The following is a 20,346-nucleotide window of genomic DNA, read 5'->3' as shown; positions in this document are numbered from 1 at the left end:
TATTTTTAAAGGTACATGCTCTGAACATGGAAAAGTAAGACCCTGTGCAGAGCAGTCACTTTCAGGGATCAGCTAGCACCCAGTAGAACACGTTCCAGTATCTTACATTCTTGCTGGAATTTCTTCTAACCACCACACCAGCCAATTTTATATAGTATGAAGCCATTATAGGACATACCGACTCTCAGGAATATTGGCATGTTTTGCTCTTTTAGCAATGGTACAACATATAGTCCCTTTAGCAGCAGAACCACTTGAAACCCAAAGTGGTGTGTCTACACGAAGGCTGGAGAGCGCAGTGCTGGTGTACCTCACTCCCCCTGCATACGTGGGGTGGGCTACAGCTACGCAACTATTCACCAGGCTGGAGTCCAGCACTGTAAACTCACCCTCTCCAAAAAAACTGTTCCCACACATAAAACTGGGAGGAAATCATGTCAAAATAGATACTCTGGGTACCTTGACTTGTGCAGCGCAGTCTGCTTGGGTTTATCTCTCCCAGGTGTCTTAGAAACAGAAGAACTGATAAGGAACTGCTCCTCTGCTTTCTCTCCTTCCTCCATTTATAGGCTCAGCAAATCCCAGAGCACATCCTTAATCTATTTTTATAAAAGAAAGCGAGTGTGTGATCAGGAGGACTTAAACACACACCTCAGTGCCGGCGGGGTCAGGGCCCCGCAGCGCCGTTCCCGCACAACCCCACTCCTGTTTCCATGGGTTTACACACACCCAGCATTAAGGAGCCCAAATTCTGATGAGGGATTTCAATGCTATTTATTATCTGTGTTACAGTTGCAACTGGGAACATGGGGAGTGACTCGTTCCAATTTTAGTGACAACTGTATTTACGCCCTGCGTAGAGCCGGCCGATGTAGACATTCCCAAGCCCAGGCTTTTTATAGCAAGCAGAAGCACCCACTCCACCCCCTCAAAAGCCTTTTCTAACCTCCGAAGCCTGCTCACAGCCTTGTGCTCTTCAGAACAAGCAGATCTCCAAGCTGAAGATGCCCATCATGGTTCAGCCCTCGCTAAATCTGATGTGGAGGCAGCTCTTTTTCAATTTGGCTCATCCTAGTTTGAAGCTTGGCACAATTTTTACAAGATCAGTCCAGGGAAAGACATGTCTGTCCCCGGGACGCTCAAGGAGTTCGTTCTGATGTCAGTGGGAAGAGTGCTGATCCTCCGAAGGGGAAGCAACGTTAAAGGACGAAGATCTCTCCTCTTGGCTATTAGAGCATGAAATAACCTCCAAAAGTCCTGTTAAATTCTACATCTGAGCCAGGAGAGTCCTTGTTGAAACAGCAACAAGATCCCCATGAGCTTCTCAACCGTAGAAGGTTCCCACTGGCACACTGGCAGCGGGAGAGTTCAGGTTACGTTAGCAGTTATCGTTAACCACCAATTCCACCTTCTCCCACTCATTTCTGCCTCCTTCCCTCTCTCAGGAAGGAAGTCAACACAGTTGCAGGGACACAGCGCGGCATCCAGGGCTCTTGCGTGGTTCAACACCAGTTCCTTGGGGTACAAAGTACATCTTCATCCTGGAAACTGCCAGCTCAGATTCTGCTGCTCAACAAATGCTGGTCCTGCAGTGGGGACTTCTTTGTTTATTTAATAGCAGGAACCCAGCACTACGTAATGGAACTGAGCCGCACACCAGGGACAAGTTAATACAGCAACAATGGCATGAAACAGTTCTATTTTTTATTCTTTTACTACTATCACCGCACGAGGCTGCTTCTCTTAACTCTTCATTTATTACTGGCTGCCATGAACGATCATTTATAAAGGAGGGCTGCAAAGAAGGAGATGGGGGACGGTTGACGGCGATTTGCAAAACACGCCCTGTGTAAAGGCAACAGCTGTTAAACAGAAACACGAACCAGCCTACGTATTGCAACCCCAAAGGATCCAGTTCTGAAAACTGAATTTAAAAAAACCTGGCTTGGTCAGTGGGCTGAGCGGGAAGGTGGTGAGAAACCCACACTACGGCTGCTTCCCCTTCACTGCGCATCACGTTCACTAAGGGACACGTTCAAGATGAATTCAAGTGCCTTCAAAGAAAACATCTGTGATCCAAGATGACATTTCTGCTCACCATCCATCCCTCCACGCTGCTGCCGCTTTTAGCAACATGCACTCACACAGTTGGCCTGCGTTGACGGAGAAGATATAACCCAGTGACAAGAAAACTAGCATTTGCTAAGCACATCTATGGTAGCTCCAACCACTCGTGAGAAGGTCCAGGTATAATTTTCTATATAAATCCAACAAAGCTGCTGAGCTAAACCAATGCTGGAAGTCCTGAGTCAGCCCCTACAGCAGGACAAGAAAAACATCTGAAGAAAAAAGGTTCCAGTTCTCACCCTGCCTCAGAAACAAGGCTCAAACGTCTTTTGGTTATGAGAGTCTCTGATCTTCAAGAGGTATTTGCTGGCCCCTGGAAACAGGCTTCGCACATCACCTACCTGCCAAAGCCAAGCTGGGAGAGAGGGGGGTGGGCACACCAAAAAAGTTAAATAAATAAATAAAACATACTATATGACAGAAAGACACCTAAGAAAGACACAAAGACAGACTGGATATACTTGCTTCATGCAGTTAAATAACGAGTCAATTTTGGTGCAAGAGATCAACCACCGACACGGCAAGTGCCTCCACAAAGCCTCTTCCCTCTGCCGAAGGCTCCAGCCATCGGCTTCGCTGGCTCTGCTCCGAAAGCAGGAGCAAATCCCAGTCTGAGAGAGACCAACAGAGTCACCGGTGCAAAACACAGAGACTTTTAATTAAAACCACAATGTTGGAGGAGGTGGGGGAGTGCTGCTTCGGACACCGAGCGGCCCTGGGTGCTGCTACGTGTGTGGACCTCCCAGGAGAGGAGCAGAGCCCCGAGAAGCAGTGATGGACATCGGTGGGAGGCAGGCAGCTGACTGCCACGCGACGGGGGCACATCCCAAGCGGGCTGATAAGACTCAAACAATAATTAGCTGCTTGAAGTCCAAAAATTCCTAGCAGGACAGGTGTGCAGACTCAGGCAAGCAAGAAACACAGAGCTCTATGTGAGCCTCCTCTCACCTCGTCAGCAGGTCCCAAACCCAGGGACACCGTCCCCAGGGAGCAGTGGCTGCAGCTGCAGGGGAAAGAAGCACCTCCCCACCCTTTTTTGGTGGTGTATTTCACATTCTTGGTGTCCCTCCCATGCATGGATGTCAACATTTCCACCCACCCTTTTGCACGGAAGCCCCATTTCCATAAGATGACCAGGAGAGATGCATTCCCAACCCTTGGGCTGCTTTGGGAAACCACGGGCTTTAGCTCAGCCATTGCCAGCCAGATGCTGCACAGCCGTTTAAAGCACAGTGACACTTGCCAAAAGCCAGGCAACAGCACGAGGGGGCACAGGTGGGGACGCCTGGGGTCCCCGCTCCAGGCACTGGCTGCTAAACTGCTGCACTGGAGATGGACTCATCAAGTCCCAGCAAACACACAGATCTCCAGCACCGCTCCAGGAGTGGATCCGTTTGGAAAGCCAAGACAAAACACACGTCCCACTTAGGAGTAAAACAAGACTTAACCCTAGTCTTCCATTTTCATTTAAAATGCAAGTTTATAAAGTTGTTTCAGGCAGCTCAAGAGATCCTAGCCCCCCACCGCCGCCCAGGGCTGAGCCAGGAGCAGACAGGACAGTAGCAGTGCTAGAAAGCTCTGCTTTAGCTCTGCAGACACCTGCATTCCACTGCCTCTTAATTTAGACTCTTCTTGCTCTCCCTCCCCTGAGTGCCTGCAAGAACCTTTACAAGAGGGAGCAAGTAGGTTTGGCAAAAAGAAAATTGCAGAAAAACAAAATTCACAAGCAGGCTATTCTTTTTTCCCCCCTCCCAACAGTAAAGCAATGCAGCAGCGAAAGCCGAGCAGCCGGGCTGGGGGCAGCCCCACTGCCCCTTCTGTGGTCTGTGGGAGTGCCCAAGAAAGGATCCCTGCTGCCCCTGACCCCCAGCAAACACCAGACCAGAGCCCTGTCCACCCCACACCCAGCCTGGGAACCCCAAGAGAAACATCCCCTCTCCAGCTGCAAAGTTGGGAACCACCTTGGTCAAGGCCTGTGGACACAACAGCTCATCCCAAACCCAGCACCAGCCGTTTCTGCCCTCCTAGTGATGCTGCTGGTACGATCTGGACCACGTCTCCATCCATTCACCTGCCTTTGAGACGCCACTGCTGGCAGCACTGGAGGTGCCCAAGGTCCAGCACAGCAACACCAGCAAGGAATGACAAAGGACAAGAGCTCTCTGCAGGTATAACCTGCTGTCCTGGGCTCTTAATGCTTTTTCTTCCCAGCACAAGTATATAAATGCATGTAAAGCTGCATGCTTGCCCGCTCATGCTGCCTTTGCTCCAGGGATGCCTCCCTAAAAGAGCTGGAGAACATGCTGCTTCATGGGGGGAAATCCCTTTGCTGTGGGGCTGTCACTACAATTTATGGCCAAGCAGTAGCAACCACGGTCACCTTGTGCCACTGAGGCCAGCCCAGCCCCGGGCAGCAAAGCACAAAGGAGGAACCGGGGAGTGCAGAGGGCAGGTTGGACCCAGCGATGGACGTGTGTGAACATGTGAGGTTTTGTGCCCGTTAAGAGGGAGCCTGAGCAGGCGCCGCTCAAGCGGTGTCTTTGCATAGCGGTTCCCACAGAGCCGGGTCCCTCCAGGGACCTCGTCCCCAGCTCCAGAGCCAGCTCAGACCCCGCAGCCCAGAAGGTTCCCAGCTTCACCCAAGAGAAGAGGCGGCAGTGGGAAAGGAAGACCCAGGGAACCTTGCAGAAGAGATGGAGGGAGGGGGCTTTCCTTGCCCAGAAAAAGGGAGAGATGGCACCCTGGGCTTTTAACAACCCACAGACATTCCCTACAACTTCCTTTACCCATTTCAGACCTCCCCGTGCAAGCAGAGGTGGCTGCCTACAGCCACGTGCAGATTCACACTTCACCCCTTGCAGTGGTTTCCCAAACCAAACAGCAACAGGAAACTTCAATGAAATTCAAAAGGGGAACTGCAGTTACCACTGCCCAACACATACACACGTGCCTTCCTCCCCTCCACACCCCCTTCCTCCTGGGAAGGGAAGTAGAGGGCCTCTGCTGCAAGGCAGCCCCTACTCAAACCCCGTTCCCATGCCCAGAGCCGTACGCGGCGGTCGCGCTGCCCGTGGACGCAGCGCAGTGGAGAAGCACAGCCCCGGCTTGGTCGCTGGCGAGACATCCCCGTGCTGGGGACGTGCAGGAGGAGCCGCTCCAGGTCCCGTCTCCTGTGCAAGGCCGGCGAGTGCTTTGGATCTGTGGTTGCCGATGAGGATGTGCAGGAATGGATGGGCTGTGTGTAACGGGCAAGGTGACGAGGAGGGGGTGAGGGGAGGAGGAAGAGCGCCGCGCTACGCCTCCGCTGCCTCGACTCCTCCCGCGGCCTCCTTAGGATGTCACAGGCTGGATGGGGAGCAGGCTGCCGAACTTAAAGTGCTGGATCACAGGAAACTTCTCCAGGCACTGCAGGAGGGGAGATAAAGAGGGGTGAATTCAGGAGACATTTCCACCTTACGCACGCAGCCAGAGCTACATCCTGCCTCGCGGGTCAGGAGGCGGCGAGCTTGGGGCCACTCAGCTCAGCTGCATGCAGAAGGATCAGTCCCATGTCTCCCCCCACATTCCCGTCAGGCTTCTCAGGGCAGTAACACTCCATAACCCCATCCCCTCCCCTTCAGCCAGAGCCTTTCGCTTGCTGAAATTCAGGCCTGGAGCATGAGCAGAAGAGGCATGTTTGTGTCAGCAGCTTTCTCTCTCACCACCTCTCCTTGCTCAAGCTGATCTCTTTGAAGAGCTTCACCCTTCAAACGCTTTGAGAACTGCAGAAATCCCCCGGGGAAGAGACTCTCCCTCCCCAGGACAGGGCCCACACTTTGGTTTCGAGGCACCATCCTGCAGCCACAAGGCGCTGCCCAAACTGCATTCCAGATTCTCAGCTCTTTGATAGACAAGCACCAGTGACTTTGCTGCCATAGTTTAAGATATGATCCTATCCCCAACAACCCCTCACCCCAGAAATTCCCACCCCCCATTGAAGAGTAATGATAGAGGGAGGGTGGATCACAGATCGGTCATATATGTCCACTACACAGCAGCTTAGCTCCGAGCTGCTTCCTCCAGCTAAGCCCGGGATCTGCACAGGGAGAGCTGGGCTGCGTGGGCACAGCCCCTTCTGCTCCCCACCCTGCCAGGGCAGGAAGGGCAGTGACTCTGGTCAATAACCACATCAAAGTTTGCCAGCACTCACCTGGCAGAGCCACTCAGAGCTTCCGTTTTCTGTCATTGCAAATTCAGACTGCCCAAAGCTCACAGAGAGAACAGACTCTGCCTCACCTGCAGACACACGACCCTCAGCGGTATGTGTACAGCAACCCAGCAGCTGCCTCCACGCTGACACCAGCCGTGGCAGCTGTGAGGAGCTGTGCTAAACAAGGGCCACAGACCACCTCACCATGCTGCAGGGGACACACACCTACCAGATTGCTTGGGGCATGGCTAGTGAGATGGTGGCCACCTCCTCACTGCGGGCAGAGAGGCAATTCTTCCCTGCCTAGACAGCACGATATGAAGAGGAGAAAAGAGACCCAAGTGCCCTGTGTTTTGGGAGGAACGCCCTGTATCCAGCCAAGGCACGGATCTGCTGCTGGGAGTCTTACTCTACAGGAGGTAGGAAGTACATACAACCAAAGCACAGCAGCTACCGACTAAGAGGAGCTCACCTAGTCCCAGCAATTCCTCGGCACAGACTGTATTTGCTCAGAGCCAGGCTGGATGGGATGCTGCGCTAGGCAGACACCCAGCTCCCCCCAAGCTGCAGACCCAGCAGCAGGAGGGTGTCAAGGCCCCACGGGCTCCTGCCTGCAACCAGCAGCCTCCCAGGCAGACCCTGGGGACAAGATGCACAGCTCGCTCCTCCAGGCACTTCTTCGAAGCACAGTTCCCTCCTACCAAAGGGAGGCAAGAACCATGCCGTAGTTCCAACTCTCCTTTCCATAGGAAGGAGCCTTGTGCCCTCCACGGGGCTGAGCTGAACCCGCTGCAGCAGGGGAGATCCCAGCTCTGGGGACGGGGAGGAAGCGGTGTGCTGCAGGCAGCTCTTCATCCCAAGGCAGGGCACAGGCAGAGGCAGGCAGCCTGCCCTCGTGCTGTCGTCATGGGCAAGCAGGAGGATTTGTACTCAGAAGCCCAGGCCTATGGTAATCCCTTTGGAGCCAGAGGTCAGACAACTGGTCCCAGCATAACTGAACTGCTCCCAGGCACACTGGAGCCAAAACAAGTTCGGAGGTGGTGAAAGTACAGCATGGCTGTATCCACTTTTGGGGAGTAACAGCCATGCAGAAAACCACAGGCCTCCATGGCGAGGCACCAAGGAGAAGTAAGTCCTGTGACCATCAGGGCACATCACCTTCAAAGCTTCCTAATGCTCAGAGCTGCTGCCACCTCCCCGCACAACCACTTAGACAAATCCTCAGAGGAAGCAGTGCTGGATAACAGTGACGTGAGGGAAGAACAGAGAGAAATGAATATTGGAGATGTTGACAGCTAGAAATGTCAGCCTGACTAGCTCTAAGGAGTCCCACAGAAGACCAGGCTGGTTTGGGCTCTGGATGAAGAGATTTTACCACCAGTGGGAAGAATGGGTATCTATTCCACTTAACACCTCGCCAGCCCAAGAAGAGACAAGCAGAGAAACTTCTCCTCCTCTATCCAGCAGGACTAGCACAAATTTACAGGACTATTAGAGGTGCCAATAGACAGGATGTTCCTTGCATCACTCGTGGGTGAAACTGATGGAGCCAACACTAGCTCAATGGATGGAACAGGCTTATTTTCTTCTTGCCACCATCTTGACCATGCTGAAGGTCTGCTTGGGACTCAACTGGGGGAGCAGATTCATGCATCAAATCCAACCTTTAAAGATGGAACTGGGACTAGATTAGTTATAATGGAAAGTATTTCCTGACTGACTGCAGCAGAGAAGGAAAGGTCAGGAGACTCAAAAGCAGGCTCAGAGGAAAGACATCAAGGCTGCTGCTTTAACCACACTCTATTCTGTCGACTTCTTCACTCGCCTTTGATGGAGAGAATAAGAAAAGCCCTTGCACTTCCAAGCAAACACATCTTCACCCATTATATTTATATCATAAATAGATACATTTGAGATTTCATAAACACACAGAGCTGAAGAAACACCGTCTTCAGTTTACTGCCCATCCACAGACCCCGCAGCAAGCACAGGGAGTGCGGGGATCCAGACTAGAGCTCCCAGCCACACGGACGCACCCGAGCTTTCTGTTGGCTGTTTAAAGTCATCCCATTGAGGGGACAGAGAAGAGATAAAGCATCCAGAATGCTTTTTTAAATGAACCAGGTCTGGGGACTGCCCCTCTCCTACTAAGCGAGGGCAGTTTGCGAGTGAGCATTTGATTTCTTCTGGTCTGCTTCTAGCAAGTGACCCCTTCGCCCCGCTGCTGTCTCCACTCAAAACCTGGTCACGGTCAGCGCCGCCCGGCACCAAGCACTTCTCAGCCCTCCCAGACATGTTAAGGAGCGAAAGCCTCCATTGGAGTGTCTGATTTCACCTGATCTAATTGCAACGGGTGATCAGAGGGGCAGGGAGAAGGGAGGGGAAAAAAGAAAACACAAAAAAACAAAAAGGAAATCTTGCTCTCACCTTAGCCAGTCAGACAAAAAGCAACACCAACACCACAAGCCCAAACCTTCCCTCTTTACTACCACACACTCTGAGCTCTGCCACAGAAAATGCCTGTCTTGAGCTGGACAAAGACCCATGTCAGCACCTGGGGGCTGTTGGCTCACTTATCTTCTGCTAATGTTGGCAGGGGCTAATTGGAGAAAGACTGCAATGGTGAAGCTATACCATTGTAGCTACATTGAAGCTACAGAAACTGCTCCAGGAGCCAGTAGCAAACCGACAAGATCTTCAGCAGTGACTGCGGGTGCCTAGCCTGAAACACCCAGAAGGATTTAGTTTTCAAAGGGTGAAGCCTCAGCAACTCCTGAACATTGTGTCATTCCCAGAAAGTCAGTCAAAGAGATCCTCTAGTTGCAAACATCGGTAAAACCTGCACGGCCAGGCAGGCCATAACTGAAAGCTCTGCCCAGCCACACTGCCATGTCCATGCTCCTCATCTCCCAAGCCAGGGAGGAACTGTCTGGGCCAGCAGCAGGGTGGGAGACTCCCCAGAGCAGATACAAGGAATCAGGGAGAACTCAGCAGTGCCCCCTCTCCTCTGCCCATCCAGATGGACACACACACCATGCCATGCCAGGAGAGGACACCGCTGCATGAGGATCATGTGCTTAGGAATAGTCCTTTAAGATCTACAAATATTCTTTGAGGAAAACACTAAATTTAAAGCGCTTTGGTTGACTCAATGTTTTCTACACCTTAGCCTAAATTTGTGTCATAACTCTTCCTAGCAGTTTTTGCATCCTCCCCTTGACACAGCTACATCTCTAGATATTTCTAGAAACCCACCAGTACTGGATCTGGCATTTCCACACAATGTCATCTGCTATTCAAAACAGATCAAGGCTTCCAGAAAAGGCCGTGTCTGGAGTGAACCTAGAAGAGCCAAAGAATCTCCCAGTCTCTAGAGGAGCCCCGAGCTGTGCTGTCCCCAGCAGGCCAGGGAGATCTGCCAGCACATGGTGGCCCCAAGACATCAGTGGACATGCACATTGCACCATGGGCACATCACTGCCAAGCTCCTCCAGCCACGTATGTGGTACATGGGTGGGAACAACCATAGGGCACAGGGCATGTGGGGCACCAGGCAGGGGCACCCCAACAGCATGGGGCATGAGGGATGCCAGGGGAGCACCCAAAGAGCATGCGAAGGAACTGGTCTAAAGGAAAGGAAGGAGCAAGGCAGGGCTGTTGAGGCAGCAGCAGATCATGCTCTAGGTTTCAGGGGACCTCTGTTTCACTTTAACAGCGCTCCCAGGGCTGGGGTCTTCCCTTCAGACACCCCAGCTCTCACACCAGCGCCTCCAGCTCAAGGCTTCCCCGCAGGCAGCGTCTCCAGCCCGTGAGGGAGCTGTCAGCAGGGGCAGTCCCGGAGGGGCAGCCCAGGGGCACCCCTCCAAGGAGCAGCCAGTTGAGGGGGTCGACCCCCAGCCCTGCTTCTCCTCTTTGGAGGCTGGGAGGAAAACTGAGCTGGGGGCGGAAGGAGCCAGCGGGCCTGGGAGTGACACCTCACAGATTAGAGAGGTATGTGGCCTGGAACCTAAACACAGGATGTGCAGTGCAGAGGAAGGGCTGGGGGAGGGAGCGCACCAAGTTAGGCACAGTTAACCCCTTTGTGCACTGGGTCTGAGCAGAGCTGCCCGCCCAGCCTCTGCCCTACGTCCCAGCAACGTATGTCCCAGCAACAGGAGCATGGTTGACCTGAGCAGAGACCACAGGGTACAGGATTAACTCCTTCAAGCACCACCGGCCTCCCTGGGTGAACCAGGGAGCTGCACCATCCCTGCTTCTCCAGTGTCTTTAGCGCAGCCAGTGCCTGCCCGCAGAGGCAGCACGGTTCCATCCTTCCCAGCAAGAGATGCCGCCCGTCAGCCATTCCCTCAGGAGGCCCAGATGTGGCGGTTCCTGTCCTGCTTCCTCAAGCTCAGGGTTAGCTCGAGGAGGAAGGAGAGATAAGGGAGAGCCAAAACTGCCCGGTTCCCCAGGTCAGGGCTCACCAGGAAAGCCTGCTGGGGCAGCGCCAGCAGAACCCGGACGGGTGGAGGGCTGCCAAGCCGGGGGGGAGCTGTGGCCTCGCCGGCCCAGCACACTGTATGGATGGGACTTGTAGAGAGGGGAGATTAGTGGGAAGCATTCAGCCTGCTCTGGAGCTCTTGAAACATGGGATGATTAAACTAAGTCTCCTCCAGCTGCTAAAATAGCAGTGCGGGGACCAGAAGGACAAGATATCAGCCCTAATTTGGAGACTTGGAACTTGCACTATGGAAAGACGAGAAATGACAAAAATCACGTCTGAGAGGAATGGCCATTCTGGGATTGGTTTGGGGGCAAACACTAGGCAGGCAGGAGCCTCCTTCTAGCCAGCAGCACCTGAACTGCCAAGGGCTCCCAAGCCACATTCAGCACAGGGCAGCGACCGGCCGTGCTGGGGCCCCCACGCCAAGGAGCGGCAGAAGAGAAGAGCTGACCCACAGCGCAGTGGAAGGGAGGAGGCATGTGGCCGAGCAGCCTCCCCCTGCCCACGGCGCTCACCTCTGCCTTGTACATGCGGATGAGGCCCTGGTTGACCTTGGACCAGGAGGGCACGGCGCTGATGTTCCAGAGCTGGTTGGAGTGCTCAGCAAAGGGGCCCGTCTTCATCTGAAAGAGACCCAAGAGCAGGGCTGAGGGAGCGGGGCCAGCCAGGAAGCTCGTGCACCAGCAGTGACTCACGCTCACACTCTCTCCAAGCAAACATTCCCACCAAGCCCTGTGACCCACGCACCAGCCACCTCACTGCGCCTTCCCTCCCTCCCTCCACACTCCCTCCTGCTGTGGCCACATCACATGAAGCCGTGGCAATCCAGCTCTCCCCCTTCCCTGATAAAATTAAGCCTTTTCCCTGCCACGCTTTCCTAATCAGACCTCCCTCTGCACACCTCCCTTTTAATGACTGCATTAAAAAAGCCCCATGTAAGGCCCATTCTCCCCCCCAGCAGAGCGTGGCTTAACGCTGTTCCTATTCTACCCAGAAACCTCCCAGTGCAGCACTGCTGGGCTTTCCAAGAAAATGACTCATTCCCCATTCAGAACAACAACAAGCAGCAGCGACAACGGCCGCTGCCTTCCCTGAATGCAGAGGGCAGCGCAGGTTGGCAGCAGCTCCGGTGTCCGCAGCCCACTCCACACCTGCCTCTAGTAGAGGAGGGCTCTGGGGGGAGGCAGGAGCAGGGGGGACATGCTCCAGTCCTGCTCTCCAAATGGGCTCCAGAGCTGCGAGTTGCTAGCTTGCAGCAGATGCTTTACATTTTTTTAATTTTTTTTTTTTTTTTTTAAATACTCCAGTGTTTCTCCTCCCAGGGTGAGGGGTTTGGAGGAGGGAGGGCAGGGGGGAAGCTGCAATCAGGGACAGTTGCATGTAGATTCCCTGGGTAGTTGTCTCTCCTTCTCCTCCATGAACAAAAACAGACCCTCAGGGAGAAAAAGAAATACAACGCAGCCACTCTGACTGAGCAAAGTTCCCATGACATCAGAAACCACAAGGCCGGAGCTCACGCTAAAAAGGAGCGTGGGGAGAGAGGAATCTCTTGGACTCTCATTCTCAACTCGGGGCTCGAACAACTAACCCCTTCCCTCCACGCACGCACAGGCCTGGAGCGAGGGCGGAAAAAGAGCCTCCAATCCACCTCTCTGCCTACTGTAAAAGCAAGCAAGGCCGATCAATCCGCTTTGGGAACTTGCTGCTGCCCTTCTGCGAGGTCTGTGTGGCACCAGCCTGCAGCAGAGAAAGAGAGGGAAAGGGTGGGGGGGGACCCAAAACACCCCACTGCTTGGAGAACAACGTGTTTCAAACCTGCTGACCTCAGGGCCAGAGCACCGGGGGAAGCGGGTCTGTAGTTTTGCCGCCTGCCGGGAGAGCGCAGACGCATCCCCGCTTCCCCTCGGCGCTTCTCGTGAGCTGGGGGATGACGGATGAGCTGCTCAGCCGTTCCCGCTCCCCTCGGCCGTGCGTGCTTTCCTTGCGGATACAAGATGAAACGCGCAGATACACAAAGCACGACACTACCCAGCGGAGCCGGCGTGTTATTAAGCGCAAGGATTTGGCACCGGCGGGCACCCAAGTTAAAGGCTGCCAGGGAGCTCAGCGCCAGGCGGTTCGCTCAAAGCATCCCTCCTCCTCGTATGGGAGATTTGGCTGCGTGTGTTTCGACGCCAAACCTCCCTCCAGCATCGCTGCCCTTCGCAGGGGCACAGCTTGCATCAGCCACCACCACCACTGTGCTTTGCTTCTCCCCCCTTCCCAAGCCAGAGCGAGCGTGCCGGAGAGTGCAGAGGAGGTGAGCGCGGCTGGCCGGCCCCACGCTCGTGCCTGGGGCTGTGTGAGCACCCGGCACGGCCGCCACCGAGGCCCTCCTCACCCACAGCACCCAGCAAGGGATGGCTTGGCTACAGTTTCAAACTGGGAGGGAAAAAATAAGGGGACAAGGGGCGGGGGGGGGGAACCAAAAAAAAAAAAAATCATCTCCTTCCAGCCACAAAGGGCAAAGAGAGAGAGCTGGGGGGGAGAGCGAGAGGCAGCGAGTGCGCTGCAGTCCCGCAGTGACCCCAGGGGAACGGAGTGAGTCAGAGCAGCCATATTGAGCAGGAAATTACTCACAGACGCGGCGTTCCTGCCTCTCGGTTCCCAAGAGAATCGGCCTTTTGTAAATGGTTCCTCTGTCAGTGCCGGGGGGAGGGGGACGGCTGAGGCCGTGCTTTCCTGTCAGCTCCTTCCCTTCCAGCCGAAACCCGAGCCCTCCCTTCCCAAACCTCCAAATTTAGAAGCCAGATTGAAGCTGAAATTCCTGCTGCCTGCCCTGGGCCCTCGGAGGAGCATCTGGGCGATCACACTGATCCACCGCAACAGCCGGGGCGTACCCAGCACCCCTTTTCTGCACAAACACACACAGCCCTGCCATCGCTGCCATCCACAGCCCCTAGCACAGCAGGCACCGCAGAGATGCTCCCAAACCCTCCTCATCCTCACACCTACAGGTACCACACGCACCCCACAGCACGGTTTGGCAGGCAAGGCAGCAGCACGGGGGACAGCTCGAGTCCCAGCCGGCTCCATAAACCTCACCCTATTCAAGAACCAAACATTCAGGTCCAAAACCACCCCGCAGATTTCCCAACAGCAGGCCAGCTTACGCAAGGCTCGCTGCCGTGCCTGCGCGCCGTGCAGGGTGGTGCTGCTGTAAGGATGCCTCCGTGGGTTCAGCCTGGACATCATCTTGCTGCTACTTGAAGAGCCTGAGGTTTAAATATACACGTGGCAAACACCACGACAGTGTATATTCATATCCCCGAAACGTCACCCAGGGGCTGAGAAAAATACCTGCTCAAGAGAATATTCTCTTGGCTGAAAGAAAACAACCTACCTCGGTTGTAGCTTGCTGAAACAAAACCTGCTCTCATGTCGGTAAGACGTACCAGACCCACTGTGGGAACTGTTATGGTGTTTGCTACATCCTTAACACCTTTAAAGGAGAGCTGTTTCCAGCTGACAAGCTCAGAAGAAAATAATATCGTTCATTTATTAAAGTCTTTAATCCCTTCTATCTTTTTCCCTGCTATTTTGTTTTGTTGTTGATTTTGGAGAGAAAGCATTTGGAGGACACACGAGGCTGTCTCAGCCCCCCCTAGTGGCAGTAACAGCCTTCCCAGGCATCTGGGAGAGAAAAAACAAATTTTAAAAGCAAAATCTTTACAAAAAGGTACCAGTGCCTGCATGAAGATGGATTGAAAACACCACGCATTTGATAATCCAGGTTGTTGCCATCCCTTAGCGGCTCACGCCAGCAGGGCCCGAGAGGAGGGCTCCTTGCCACCAGGTGGCACTCAGGAACTCAGCAGAAACACTGAATTCCAATATTCTCAACAAATGTGCAGAAAAAGAAGTGAAATCACTTATTTTAAAAGCCTACTAAAAAGCGAATATTCTGCAGGCAAAAGCAGAGTGACCTGAAGAAGCAGTATGGTGCTGTGTATTTTAAACTTTACGTGTCATCTGTGCACTGAAGAATTTTCTACACACACGTCAAGAAGATGTATGTTTTTATGTTTTTAACAGGTTAGTGCACTGTCTGGATATTACAGAGGCCCAAATTAAAACAAATCTTAGAGCTCCTTGGCTCCTGCTTTCCTGTCCCCATCTTGATCCCTTTCGTCAGCACCTTTTTACTACCCATGGCATGATTTCTCTCTGCATTAAGGGTTAAACCCTGTGAGGTGCTAAGTACCAACAAACCCTACTAGATTCAGCAGGACCTGACACAGCACCTCCCGGGGTTTGGGCCAAAGGCTCCTATGAAAATTTCCTACATGAAAAGCTAAGTTCGTATTCTGTAACCTCCCTTCTCATCTAATCACTAAATTAGAGGCAAGGGAGGGGGGGAAGCAACCAGAACAAAGGGAAAGAACCACACTGTCCTTCAAAATTAATCCCATCAACTCTCTCTTGCCAGAGACAAGAAATTCCTCACCACAACAGAGCATGTGGATCTTGCTCTCCCTGCCCAAACAAGGGGGCCAGATCATCCACGGCGGCTGAGGGCAGAAAGCCGTGAGCTCCCTCGTTGAGAAACACTGCCCACGGCTGGCAACAAGCTGAATATCCCCAGTCCCTCACCCAAGGGCCCTCCAGTGCTTGAGCAGAAACACCGGCCCTGAGAGTGTTGCCAGGTGGGTGAATCTCAGCACCATCTAGATCATTTGCAAATAGCGAGCATTTAATGGGCAACTCTCTCGGTAGAATCTGCAGGAGACCAAGCTGCACAGAGGTTTGGGAGCCTGCCCTACGCAAAGGAGGCCCAGGGCCTGCCAGGCAGCACCCAACAGCTGGAGGGAAGGGAGGTTATCTTGGCAAGCCCAGTCGTTTTGCAGCTCCGACTTCATCTTCCTCGCATACTTGCAGGCACCAGCCTTCTCCATTCAAGTTCCCACTGACTGATCCAAGGTTATTTGTTTGCTCTTGTTACAGCTCCCTTCAGCTGCAATCCACAGCCCATCTAGCTTAATTATACTTTCCTCTCAACATCCCTGTCTCAACTCATTCAAGGAGAGCACCTCAGACATGCAACAATGGTTCATCCGCACAGTTCCATGAGAGCAAAGGAGGAAGAGAAAACCACAGCCAGAGCCAAGAATCTAATGTCAAGAGAACCTCCCTGTGGGACAAACCTTCCAGTCCTCACCTCTGTAATGAAGAGGATGCACTCCAGGAACATGAAGTCCTTATGGTTTTCATTTACCACCTTCTCATCAACAAAGTGTCGAGGCTCCAGATTTGGATGGTCTAAAAAGAGTAAGAGACAATAGGAAGTAACCTGTGTGCCACCCCCCTTCTGAGATCAAGTTCAGTCAGGTCTTGTCCTGCCCCTTCTCCAGAAGAAACATGATCCTCCCATCAGAGCTTCTCAGAAATCAGCACAGAGCTGTTCCCTTCCATCTCATCTCCCACTCGAGTACCTCAGCTGTGAGAGCACCTGGTAAACTCCCCAGGGCAGAAAATGTGTTTTCTAGCACCAAAACCAAGACTCTCCTTTTAAAAAGCTTGTAGTCATTGCAATACAGACAGATGTACTGTACAAGAAAGCCTTCCATCTCCCAACCTAAGCAACTAGCTTTATTTGAAAAGCTGAGGAAAAAAAAAAAAAAAATCCAAGCCCCAAGCAAACTTCTGCTGTATTATACACAAATCTGACATATTTGAATTTAAAAGTCAGTCCCAAGCCCCATCATCTTTGCAACCTAGACAGATGGGGCAGGGGGCAGGCTGGGACACGAGAAGATTTTTGTTAGTACCTATCAGCTGGGAACTGCCCCATATGAAAGGTAGAAATTGGAAGTCATCCAAGCCCCACACGCCCTGGCTGCCAGCAGGTTCCATCCTGTAGGTCTTCTGAAGTTTTCGCATCACTTCTAGGTACCTGAGACCAAAGAGAGAAGGAAGGGTTAAGCCAAGACCTTCTTCTGTCTTCACTGACTTACACGAGGACAAGAACAATCAGTCTGGAGAGGGACACAACTCTCGCTTGCAAGCAGGACCGGCACATCCAGCACAGTACATAGGATATATATTCAGCTCCTTTGACAGAGAAAGCAGCCTGACAGTACGTATAGTAACAAATACCAGCACTTTTTAAAAATTGGGTTGTTTTTTTTCTACACCAGACTCACTAAGAAATCAAGTGGCAGGGGGTTATTTTATCTGCAGCGTCTTATGTTGGTGCAGATCTCTCCCCACTCCACTGTTGTTTGAAAACACTGACACTTCGCTCTCCTTCAACAGCTTCCAAAAGAGCTCAGAAAGCTTTCCACCTTGCAGCAACTGCTACTTCCACTTTTCAGGTGGAAAATTAAAGCTGGAAGTACTATTGAAGGAATTTGTTTCCATGCCACCAAACAGTGATACAGCTGGGATTAGATCTCTCGACTCCAAACACCCATTCCACCAGTTTCATCACTACCAACTCTACCTCCTGGGCTGGAAACACATCTAGGAGCAGTGGAGGCCTGCCAGTTTCGTAGATGTTTGGGTTTTTTAATGCCTGAAGAGATGTTAGATCCTCTGATCAGATCTTCCTGTCCATCACAAAGCACAGAGCTTCACCCACACACCTCTGCAGAGCACAATAACCTGTGCTCAAGTAAAGTAACTTTCCAGAAGGACACTCAGCCCCTAACAGACAAGGTGCTATCACCTCTTTTGGAGATAGTTAAAATGGGTCACCAACACAGTCCATTAAAAAGTACATCTGCCTCCTAATTTTGTTTCAATTTGTCTTCAGTTCTCCCATTCTGCCCTTTTTCCCTAGGCCAGCAAACTCTTCAGCACTCACGTTCTCTAATTACGTACACAACTTTGTAGAAGGCCCTTATTTTCCCAGCTCACACCCCAGGAGGAGGCTTTTATAATTTCTTACTCCCAAATTGGTGCGAATGGGTGGAAGAAAGGGGGCACAATCAGCCCAGACTTCAAGAGGAGCCTGGCATGCAGAACAGGCAGTAACAGCTCACATCTCAGCTGGAAGGGGACACTGTCAGGGACCTACCCTCAAACAGCCCAGTGCTTCCAGTCCTTCTCCTTCCATTACCTCACCTGTTAAATACTTTAAAGACGATGGCCATCTGGTCATCCACTCTGAGCACACCGATTTTGCAGAGGCAGCAGAGGAAGGCTGCAAATGCAGCTTCGTGCCCTAGAGTTAAAAGACATGAAGAGACATGACACTGGTGTCTCTGGTCCCCAGGACAAGCTTTCTGTGGGCACAATGGCCCTTCAGAAATCACATCAGTCACAGCCCCATCTCAAGAGCCCCATCCCTATTGTCCTTATTAATGCCATGAGCTGACAATATTTCATCCCCACGCAGCACCCACCCAAAGTATACCTTCTAGACACTCATAAGGTGATTATTAACTTTGAGAAAATAAGAAGTTCCTGAGGAAAAACAGCTCCAGCACTGGGCATGCTGGGAGCAAGGCAGGGCCTTTCCCAGGAGCTTGGCACAGCAGGGGAAGTGTAGCACCGCAGAGTCATCTGCTCGGGAGATGCGAGGGAACCTCACATCTGCAAGTAAACAGATTTCCTCCCACTTCAAAAATATCTCGCTGTCAGAAGGATGCAGATCCCATGACGCTGCCAGGAACAGTCCGTCCCAGAAGGTACCAGGATCTCAGGCTGAGCCTCTGCAGCTTGGTCCCCCAGTTAACAGCAATGAAAAGAAACAACCAGCAAACCTAGAAATGTCTTTTAGTGAAAGGGACCACAGAAGAAGGGAGAGTACAAGATCAGCAGCTCCATGCTGTGGAGAAGTGCAGATCCCACTGTGGGAACAAAGTGTACCTACAGTCTAGCCACTGTGCTAGGACATGGGCCTCTGGCCTGGGACACACAGGAGGGGAGGAAAGGCTGAATTTCCTTCCCCAAGCTGACAAAACCCCAGCCAGTGGGTCCCTTTCCAAAGACAACATCTCCCCCTGGTGCCAGCGAGCCGCAGCTCTCCTGGCAAGCACTGCACAGCCTCCAGCTCTTCATCCTTTTACTCACGTCCTCCTCGTCCTCTCCCTGCCCAGGTCTAAAGTTGTGTTTCCTCGCACCCACAGTTCTGCTCTCCGCCTGTTGGTGAGGACACACCTGCCCTCCAGACAGAGGAGCAGAGCACATAGACGATTCTGGATTTAGTCTAACTAAAGCCAGTGTGGTTACTTCAACCTGCAATTCAGTATCAATTTAGGTGCAAAATGCTTCTACCTTCAGATTACAAAGTCCCTCTGTAAACAGTGGTGTCACTTCTAGGAAGCACCAGACCTCAAGACACCTCCCACTGAACACGAACTTGGTTCCCACTGTAGTTCCAATTCAAGCAATTGTATTTTATCCCTCTAAACTGCCTACTGCAGATCAGCAGGTACAGGACTGCTGTATGCGGTAAAGCAGCTCCTACAGCTTATCCCAGAAGGGCTTGCACAGCTTGGTTCATATTTCCTCAGCTGAGACGTGAACAGGGTGTCATAGGTCTGGCACAGCCCTGCTCCCAGCCCCAGCTCTCTCAGTCACAGCCCACACTAGATGTAGAGGTGAGGAGGCCCCAGAAGGAAGGTGTTTGATTCAAGCTGACACTCAAAATACCAGCAATAACACATTTAAATAAACGCAGCACCAGGCTCCGAAGGGCCACTACCCGAGGGAGTCCAGCCTCGCCAGCGCGCGTGCCCAGGTACCTGTGCCATAGTCAATGCGGGTGGAGTTCCCCACAGACTCCTTCAGGTACACGGCCACTTCTGGTGCAGCATCAGCCAAATGCTTGGGAATCACTGTTGCCACCAACTTTTCTGCTTCCTGAAAGACACAAAAGATTCCCTCAAGTGAGTGCAGATCTGTCACAGTTCCCAGGAACAAGTCACCCTCTGCTCAGACGCTGTTGCAGAGTGGGAGCTGCAATGGTGCACTCCTACAGTGGACAGAGCCAGCATGACAGAGGAGCAAATTCTCCTGTTGAAGAAGTCAACTCCAGAGATGGAGCAATTCAGGGAGAGCTTGTCCTGACACTTACCCAGGCCACACACATCCTGGAGGAAAAAAAAGCTCCACCATCCAAGTACATCAACCCAGTTGGCCACTAAGTCATGTCCAGGACAAAAGCATCATAGAGCAGCAGACCACCTGCAAGCTCACTGCTGCTGGGCCTGTGCTGCCTCCAGAGCTTGGTGCAGGGCAAGTGCTCCGAGCTGAAGGAAGTCGAGCAGTTTCACAACCTTCCTCTGATTGTGTGTGTCACCCATCAGCTAGCAGACACAGTGGGCAGTTAAAAAGCAAAGGAGTTCCTTGGGTTTGGGGGGCCCTCATGGCTCATCCAGGACTTGGGAGACCCAGCCAAGGGCATTTACGTAGCCTGTACGCTCTCACAGGAGAAGACAGTGCCAGATCAGGGGTAAGTGATGGATATCAAGAGATGGAGCCTTCAGAGCTTATATGAGCAATTCCTCTGTAGGCTGCTTGGCTGCCACACAGTGAGGGAGCCATTCTGCTACTCCTGCTG

General features: G+C 52.6%; 1 protein-coding gene across 6 annotated transcripts in view; it reads right to left on the bottom strand.

Annotated features, from left to right (window-relative positions):
- Positions 1-755: 755 nt before the first annotated feature.
- The window catches only part of PTPA (protein phosphatase 2 phosphatase activator), a 29,001-nt gene continuing 9,410 nt past the window's right edge, over positions 756-20,346 (bottom strand). For 3 of the 6 annotated variants that reach the window (XM_074891543.1, XM_074891547.1, XM_074891548.1), the window contains 6 exons: positions 19,529-19,646; positions 17,904-18,003; positions 16,607-16,731; positions 15,997-16,097; positions 11,315-11,422; positions 756-5,532 (listed from right to left, as the gene is read on the bottom strand). In XM_074891543.1, coding sequence (XP_074747644.1) covers positions 5,458-5,532; positions 11,315-11,422; positions 15,997-16,097; positions 16,607-16,731; positions 17,904-18,003; positions 19,529-19,646 — 627 coding nt within the window. In that variant the 3' untranslated portion in view covers positions 756-5,457. The other 3 variants (XR_012631870.1, XM_074891544.1, XM_074891546.1) reach the window with 3 other exon arrangements.

Source organism: Strix uralensis, chromosome 21 (genome assembly GCF_047716275.1).
Source record: "Strix uralensis isolate ZFMK-TIS-50842 chromosome 21, bStrUra1, whole genome shotgun sequence".
NCBI classification, from domain to species: Eukaryota; Metazoa; Chordata; class Aves; order Strigiformes; family Strigidae; genus Strix; species Strix uralensis.
The sequence above is the reverse complement of the archived record's forward strand: the minus strand, read 5'-3'. Positions and strand labels throughout refer to the sequence as shown.